Genomic DNA, 8948 nt, shown 5'->3' with positions numbered 1-8948 from the left:
GAGCAGTCATTCTGAGAAAAAGGAATTAAGCAATTTAATCTCTTGATTAATTTATAATGACTTGAATACAGTATATTGACGCTTAGTTTTTGTGTTTCACGACAAGCCGTCATGTATAAACAAATTACAGTACTGTACTTCTGTTAGAGGATCACCAAAACGGGCATCCTTTCCGTAATGAACATTATTGGATAGAATGCCTTAGGTTTTGTACTTCTTAAATATACAGTACTGTATATTAAACGTACAGAACTGTATACACACAAAACACACACAACAAATTTACTATTTATCTATATTATGTCTTATATTTACATTAATTTATATATGTAACTGACAGTCACTTTTATTCTATTGAATTTTTATTTAATAGTTTGTTTTAAGGTTAACGCGTCATGTTTCTTCCAGTAGTTCACAAGTCATCCTAAGGGGGGCGTCATTGCTACAGGGCGATTTAGTATCCTTAAGAGTTGCCTGACGAAAATAAATAAACATAAAAACAAATTATTTTTTCTTTCTACAAGTGCACACAAATCTACGGTGGTTTCATTCCGTGATTTAAAATCATCATTTTTTTTTAGCAGTATAAATATTTAACATGGACTTATTTCGCTCTATAATGTCGTTGATGTCACCGTCCTGTCCCCGGCACGAAGGGGCAGGCTTTCATACCTGCCGCCAAAATTCAAGCGAGAGGAGCGACGAACAGGCTCGTCGTTTGTAAACAGTGTGCTGTAGCAGTGCTTCACCCTTAAAGTTATCAGTTTGGTATCGGGACACCGGGATCTGTAGCCAGAGGGTATCTTCGAGATGCACATCAAATCCATTATTGTTGAGGGATTCAAATCCTACGCACAGAGGACCGAGATCAACGGCTTCGACCCGCTGTTTAACGCCATCACAGGACTGAACGGCAGCGGCAAGTCCAATATTTTGGACTCGATATGTTTCCTTTTGGGCATTACCAATCTCACCCACGTAAGTTTGCTTTTGAATTTAGTCCGTAAGCTTTACTAAGTTTTACTAAAACCTAACCCTGGTTAATTTTATTTTAAAAGGTGCGAGCCTCAAATCTTCAGGACTTGGTTTATAAAAATGGACAGGGTGGTATCACCAAGGCCACGGTGTCCATCACGTTTGACAACGCCAACAAAAGCCAGAGTCCTCTGGGTTTTGAAACTCATGATGAAATCACCGTCACCAGACAGGTTTGGCCAGATGGATTATTGTTTTTGAAGCCTTTTGTGGTTTGTTTACGTGGTCGATGGGTGCAAAGGAACAACTAAAAGGTTTCTAATATGCATGATCCTTTCTTTTAAGGTGGTAATCGGTGGAAGGAACAAGTATCTCATCAATGGTGTCAATGCCAACAACACCAGGGTGCAGGACTTGTTTTGCTCTGTTGGCCTAAATGTCAACAACCCACATTTTCTCATCATGCAGGTCAGACTTGTCTCTACAGCAGTCTTCGATTGTAGACTTTCATCCTCTACGGGATTTGATGTCATGATGTTTCTGTTCTTTTAGGGGAGGATCACCAAAGTTCTCAATATGAAGCCACCAGAAGTAAAGCACAAACACATTTTCTGCTATCTCACTGTCATTGCTTTGACATACACATTTTTATGTATTCCAATGAATATGTCTCTTCTTTCAGATACTTGCCATGATTGAGGAGGCAGCAGGAACCAGGATGTATGAATGTAAAAAGATCAGTGCTCAGAAAACCATTGAGAAGAAGGAAGCCAAGCTGAAGGAGATTCAGAATGTATGGTAGAAATCATAAACTCTGCTGTTTTCAAATGCATCCTTTCTTATTATTTGTCAATGGAAATGTGCCACACACAAAAAGAAAAGTAATGTTGAAATGTTTTACGGTGTCCTTTTATTTACTTTATAAGATTTTGGATGAAGAAATTACGCCAACCATGCATAAACTACAAGAAGTAAGTTCACTGCAAAATCAAAATGCATGTCCTGCTGGGACTGATACAGAGAATAACACATTTTTTGTTAAACATTTTTTAATGTTGCTTTTTCTGACCCTTCCCTCCCCTCTCCAGGAACGATCATCATTCTTAGAGTACCAAAAGCTGATGCGTGAGATCCAACACCTGACACGTCTCTATGTGGCCTGGTTGTTTGTGTGTGCAGAGGAAACCAAGTTGAAATCTGCAGAGAATTTGAAGGAGATGAAGGATAATATCACCAAGATGCAAGGTAGTATAGCTGAGAATGAGATGAAACTGCAGGAGCTCTCAGTCCAGATTCAGGAGCTGCAGAAGAAAAGAGACGAGGTACACTAGAAATAAAACAAGGAAAATAAATCTTCAGTCGTCTTGGTTTTAGTTAAATATTTATCTGCTCATTTTTAGGAGGTAAATGGAATTTTAAAATCCCTGGAGGAGAAACTTGCTGATGTACAACGTGTGGATGCCAAAGCTCAGAGTGCACTGGACCTGAAAAAACAAAATCTCAAAGATGAAGCCAAGAAAAGAAAAGAGCTTGTTAAGAGTATGGAAGAGGTAATGGGACAATACAATGAGATGATAAGTGGCTAATGTGACTTTTGCTATCTTGTCCAAGTAAAACTGTAAACTCTTTTTTTCCCTATCTTTATTAGGACAAAAAAATGCTTGTGGTGAAAGAAAAGGAGGTTTCTAAGATGAAGGAGCAGCTCCAGGCTCTTCAAGAGGAAGGGCAGAATGACAGTGCAGCCCTTGAAGCAGCTGAGCAACGTTTTAAGGCTGTGTCTGCAGGACTTTCGACCAATGAGGATGGAGAGGAGGCCACCCTGGCTGGGCAGATGATGACCTGCAAGAATGATATGAGCAAGGCAGACACCGAGGCCAAGCAGGTGAGGAAGAGTCTGACACACTTTCACCAAGGATGTGATTCAGGTTTTTAAAAAAAATTTTTAGGAAGTCATAATTCCAAGATTTTAGTACAGGCTTTATTTTCATCTTTTTGATGATAATGATCAATTATGTATCTTGTCTCTGTTCTCTGGTCTGTCCAGGCCCAGATGACCCTAAAGCATGCCCAGGCTGAGCTTAAGTCCAAACAGGCAGAGGTGAAAAAAATGGATAGTGGCTACAAGAAAGACCAGGATGCCCTGCAGGCTGTCAGAAGCAGCAGGGAGAAACTGCAGGCTGAGCTAACTAAACTCAACTATGAAGGTGTGTGTGTTTAGTGTCTATTGTGGCAGCTGTCATTCTTTACATTATACTTTTGTACTAATGTTTGATGTGTGTGTGCGCGCGTGTGTGTGTGCAGATGGGAAGGAGGAAAGTCTGTTGGGTAACAGAAGGCAGCTGTCCAGAGAGGTCGCTAAACTCAAAGAAACCTATGAGCGCCTCGTGTCTCGTTTCCCCAACTTGCGCTTCGACTATAAGTAAGAATTCTTCAAATGAATTTGCTCATGTCTTTACTTGTTAGAACCCTAACCCGATAACAATCAGTTTTAGATGTCAGAAATCTGTCAAAAGGATTATTCTATTCTGAATCTGGAGACAAATGTTTTCTATTTAATACAGCTCATTAGAAATGTTTCTAGGCTGTATTTGAATTGGGCTTTGATTATTTTGTTGCTTTGAAAAATATATCAGTGGTTAGTAATGTAAATATGATGAGCAAATTATTATTTATATAGTTATTTGTTGCTTACTTATTAAACTGGAACACCTCACATCAAGAAGAATGCGTCTGGATGCGTACAAGATGGGCTCATTCGAGCAGTAAACGACCGCTGCCGATGAACTGACGTTTACTGAGCTCTAGTTCAGATGACGTGAAACCAGCTGTTTGAAGACGCAAGAGTACGTAGCGCGTAACCTAGCTGAGTAAAGCTTTCTGCAGTGGCAGTGATTCACTTGCAGACAGGTCAGAAGTAAATGAGGGTCCGATTTCCTGATGCTCCTATCTATAAAATCATCAAGCTGCGTTTACATTTATGAATTACTTTGGTTTTTTGCTGTCTTACAGGGACCCAGAGCGTGGATGGGATCGTAGTAAAGTAAAGGGGTTGTTAGCTAACTTGATTACAGTCCATGATGTCTGTTACGCAACAGGACTTGAGGTTGTTGCAGGAGGACGTCTTTATAACATTGTAGTAGACACAGAGGTAAGTCAGCAGTTATTTTAATGTATGGTAAATGTTATAAGTCTTATTTCTTTAGCAGACCAGTGAGAAACTGACCAGAATCAGTGAAATGTTTTTTTGTCATTGAACAGGTGACAGGTAAAAAGCTGTTGGAGAAAGGAGAGCTGCAGAGAAGATACACCATCATTCCCTTGAATAAGATCTCTGCCAAGACATTGAATGACAAAGTGGTCAATGCTGCCAAGAGTCTGGTGAGAAATCTGAAATATTGCCTAGTTTGGAAATTCAGTCATTCTGTCTGATCTTTAAACACAATGCCATGTCAGTGACCATCCCATCTCTACTTCTTTTTGTCTTGTTTAATCTTTTTTTGTTCCCCCTCCACTGTTAGGTTGGAAAGGACAACGTGCACACTGCTCTCTCCCTGGTGGGCTATGAATCAGACTTACGCAAGGCCATGGAGTACGTTTTTGGTTCCTCGCTGGTGTGTGACACCTTGGACAATGCCAAAAAAGTGGCTTTTGATAAGCAGGTGATGACCAAGACGGTCACTCTCGGGGGGGACGTTTTTGACCCTCAAGGAACTCTGAGTGGAGGTGAGAACTTGTCCTAATCTAAGTGTGTGTCATTGATTCATCTGTCAGGTTACAGTTAGCAGAGGGAGCAAATAAACTTGAAAACACACCAAAAACTGATGTTCACTTTGGTCCTGAACAATCTATCTGAAACACTACTTTTGAATAATGTACCAAAAATAAGTCACTCACATGCAAGCAAAAAAAACATCTTGCTTCCACGGAATGCATGTACAGTGCACCCTCGTGCATTCGTGCATCAACATGTGCGACTTGCAGATTTTTGGTAGGCAGTCACGTGATACCGTACGTGTATTCTATTGGCTGACGGCATCCGGAAGTGTGCTCTGTTCCGTCTGTCTCGGACTTTCGTGAGACACAAAAGTGCTTTAAACAGTTGATAAGAGTGTGGGAAAAGGCAATAGAGATAGAAGGTGGTTTAATATCAGTATGGTCAGGGTTCATAAACGTTTAAATTACCGTAAATGATAAATAGTTTGTTGCTTGATCGCGGATTCCTTAATCGCGTGTGGTTCCTGGAACGCATTAACTGCAAAGAATGAGGGTGCACTGTAATCCTTCTTTTTCTCCTCTAGGTGCTCGCTCCCAGTCAGCATCCGTTCTGGCCAGCCTACAGGAGCTGAAGGAGGTTCGGGACAACTTGAATGACAAAGAAGCCCAGCTTGAGGATGCTGAACGACAGCTGGCAGGCCTTAAGGGAACTGCAGAGAAGTATGCAGAGCTCATGTCTGTTTATAGCTATTAATATGCAACAAAACGTGGTAAAGAAATGAAAACTCTATCACCTTTACAAATTATATTTTTTTACACTGCCCTGCACATCATTCTGTTTTGCTTTAGGTCAAGTAATCTCATATTCTCTTTCATTTCCTTCACCCTCCTTTTCACTCCAGGTACCGTCAGCTGAAGCAGCAATATGAGCTGAAGGTAGAGGCGGAGCAGATCCTGGAGGCTAAGCTGCAGCAGAGCTCCTTCCACCAGCAGCAAGAGGAGCTGGAGAGACTGCGCAAGGCCATAGGTCAGAATCTGGACATGTGCACAACAGCAATTTAAAAGAACCAAATTCAACTGAACCCAATGTTTTGTGTTTTTCTTAATCAGAGGAGAGTGAGGAGACTTTGCGTGTCACAAATGAGTTGCAGAAACGGGCTGAAGAAAAGTACAAAGTTCTGGAGAACAAGATGAAGAATGCTGAGGCGGAGAGGGAGAAGGAGCTGAAAGCAGCCCAACAGAAACTCAATGCAGCCAAATCCAAAGCGGATGCCTTTAATAAGAAGCTGAAACAAAAGCACCAGGTTACACTGGATGGACATTTGCCTTCATCTCTTATTTATTTATTTCACCAAGATCTGGAATTTGTTGCTGAGCTGCTCAAATGTGTTTCTTTTCTTGCACGTGTTTGCAGGAGTCTGACGCTGTGGCCCTGGAGCTGGAGGAGCTGTTGAGGGAGCAGTCTGGTTATGAGCAACAGATTCAGGCCGTGGATGAAGCCATGGCAACCATCCAGGAGCAGATAGACAGCATGGCTTCCACTGTTTCACAGAACAAGGTATTTAGTCTTTGCTGGTTTGTACTTTTGAGGACAAATTTTCCTGTTTCCAAGAAAAGGTGCATATGTGTGTCGTCAATAAATATGTTGTGAAATTATGAGCATTTCTTGCATGACTGTCGAATGAATCTACAAACATCACCCAGTAAAATGCTGGCACGGACTGTAATGTAACAACCCTCTTGTGCAGGAGGCGGTGCGTCACGCTCAGGAGGAGCTTGCCAAACACAAAAAAGTGATCGTGGCTCAGGAGAAAGACCTCAAGGTGAAGAAGATTTTGTGTTCGATACCTCTGTTTGACAGAATAATGACTTGTTTTTCAGACCTCATAATGTCTGAGTTTGAAGACTCCTAAATGAATGTGACTAAATGTAAAGTTATTATCAATTAATGATTTACATCCAATTAAATGTTGCAGGTAAAGGACACCGAAGCCAACAAAATAAGGGAGCAGAATAACGAAGTACAGCTGAAGATCAAGGAACTGGAACACAACATTAGTAAGCATCGCAAAGACAGCCAGGATGCTGCAGATAAGGTAGACTGATCTTATATTATTGCTTATATTAATTATGTTTCCATGATTTATGATATCCCTTGACATTTCAGATTGTATTTAGAGACATCTTAATCTTTACATTGCCATACTTTTCACTTAGGTGTCTCGGATGCTGGAGGAACATGACTGGATACACTCCGAGCGTCAGTTCTTCGGACAGCCCAACACATCTTATGACTTTAAGACCAACAATCCCCGTGAGGCCGGCCAGCGGCTGAAGAAGCTGGAGGAAACCACCAACAAACTGGAGAGGAACGTCAACAAGAGGGCTATGAACATGTTGAATGAGGCGGAAGAGAGGGTGAGAACAGGTTGTTCAGTTATACTTTTAAATGTCTTGTTTTGTCCAACACCACTGTCCCGTCTGTCCTGCAGTACAATGACCTGATGAAGAAGAAGAGGATTGTGGAAAATGACAAAACAAAAATCTTGCAGACCATCAAGGAGCTGGACCAGAAGAAGAATGAGGCTCTTAACTTGGCTTGGCAGAAGGTTTTTTTTCCTCCCTCTTTCATATTTTTAGGCTTTATTTTCCCGTTATTCCAAAAAAACCAGACATTTACTCTTGCTTAAATTGTTCAAAAAGCATGTTTCAAAATCAAGATGTGAAAGAAGGTTAAATGTAATCAAAAGATTTTATTTTTCCCACATCAGTCTCAATCTAAATGCCTACAGTCTTGTTTCATCCTATCCCCTATTAGGAATGAGTGAAGGAGTGGAGGATTAAACTAGATATAGGTGTTTAAATCAGAAGTTAATTTTGACTTGACAGTCATATAGTATTTATTTACAGCTTCGTGAGCTGTGACATTTTCTTTCCTCTGCAGGTAAACAAGGACTTTGGCTCCATTTTCTCCACCCTGCTGCCAGGGGCCACTGCTAAGCTAACTCCTCCCCAGGGCTGTGGTGTCTTGGAAGGCCTTGAGTTCAAGGTGGCCTTGGGTACCACCTGGAAAGAGAACCTTGGTGAGCTTAGCGGTGGGCAGAGGTGAGTGAATGAGCTTTTAAATTGTCAGGGTTTTAGTAGATGATAATAAACTCACTTTTACTTTACATGCTTTGTGTGTGTGTGTGTGTGTGTGTGTGTGTGTGCGTGTGTTTTCAGATCACTGGTGGCCTTGTCTCTCATCCTTGCCATGTTGTTATTTAAACCTGCTCCCATCTACATCTTAGACGAGGTGGATGCTGCTCTGGATCTGTCACATACACAAAACATTGGACAGATGCTGCGCACGCATTTTACGCACTCGCAGGTATGTTGCAAGAAACATGCACATGTCCTGATACGACATAAAATCAAAATTCTGCACTAGATCGCCTAAATAACAACAACCCTTTTTAAACATGCTCAGCTTACATTTAAAATTTTTACCTTCTAGTTCATTGTGGTGTCCCTGAAGGATGGCATGTTCACCAATGCCAACGTCCTTTTCAAGACTAAGTTTGTGGACGGCATGTCCACAGTAACGCGGACCGCACTCAGCCAAAGTGATGCCAACCGTCCACAGAAACATCATGAAAAAGCTTCCCAAAAGAACAAGAAGAACAAACAACTCATCAGCTAATTACACCGAAATAGCTGATCTCCATATTTTATTCAGAAACATGGCAACTGCTTATCTAACATGTATTTCATTTTTAACCCGTGCTTTCATGTGAGGAGTTGTTTACATGATTGTCAGCATCATAATCTGTTCATGTCATTTGTTTGGATGTTCGCAGCTTTGTAGATTTTAAATCTTTTTCTTTTTTTGTGAATTTCTCTTGGATTCTCCTGTCTGGTATATTTCTATGATCTTAAGCTGCGAATGATTACTTTTATATGTAGCTACTGTGTTTGTGTATTTTACGAAATAAATCTGGTTAAATATTAATAACCAAGTTCCTTTTTTTTCCAATTTAAATCAAGAAACAAAAGTAACCTTAGCAAATTGAGTACTATATAGTATATAGTATATATATACACGGTATGTGTTTTAATAAAGGGAATCAACAGATCAATTTATAGGGCAGTAAACATTTTGGATGTAGAAACAATGGAGTTGTCCTCCTTTTTTGTCCTGTATATGCATTTACAGTTTGTTTAAATTAATTAAATTATATCAGATAATGTAAATACCGGTAGTTGATTTGCACCTGCTC

The 8948-nt window shown here is 40.5% G+C and overlaps 1 protein-coding gene across 1 annotated transcript; it reads left to right on the top strand.

The window, feature by feature from the left end:
* The first annotated feature begins 689 nt into the window (after window positions 1-689).
* smc2 (structural maintenance of chromosomes 2) lies at window positions 690-8663 on the top strand. The gene is made up of 25 exons (XM_068321755.1): window positions 690-978; window positions 1059-1208; window positions 1321-1443; window positions 1528-1566; window positions 1658-1768; window positions 1902-1946; window positions 2064-2297; window positions 2376-2525; window positions 2624-2857; window positions 3020-3179; window positions 3277-3394; window positions 3985-4123; window positions 4234-4353; window positions 4494-4698; window positions 5274-5409; window positions 5592-5716; window positions 5800-5993; window positions 6104-6247; window positions 6438-6512; window positions 6666-6785; window positions 6907-7107; window positions 7182-7298; window positions 7634-7794; window positions 7912-8059; window positions 8186-8663. The coding sequence occupies exons 1-25, from the start codon at window positions 811-813 to the stop codon at window positions 8369-8371; spliced, it is 3603 nt and encodes a 1200-aa protein (XP_068177856.1). The 5' UTR covers window positions 690-810; the 3' UTR covers window positions 8372-8663.
* The last annotated feature ends 285 nt before the right edge of the window (window positions 8664-8948 follow it).

Source organism: Antennarius striatus, chromosome 8 (genome assembly GCF_040054535.1).
Source record: "Antennarius striatus isolate MH-2024 chromosome 8, ASM4005453v1, whole genome shotgun sequence".
Lineage (NCBI taxonomy): Eukaryota > Metazoa > Chordata > Actinopteri > Lophiiformes > Antennariidae > Antennarius > Antennarius striatus.
This window is presented reverse-complemented; position numbering and strand designations above follow the sequence as displayed.

Bases quoted from the DNA above. Each gene is read 5' to 3' on its own strand.
- smc2 (XM_068321755.1), top strand. From the start codon at position 811: ATGCACATCAAATCCATTATTGTTGAGGGATTCAAATCCTACGCACAG. The intron at 4,699-5,273 runs GTGAGAACTTGT...TTTCTCCTCTAG, and splicing joins TCAAGGAACTCTGAGTGGAG to GTGCTCGCTCCCAGTCAGCA. The intron at 5,717-5,799 runs GTCAGAATCTGG...TTTCTTAATCAG, and splicing joins GAGACTGCGCAAGGCCATAG to AGGAGAGTGAGGAGACTTTG.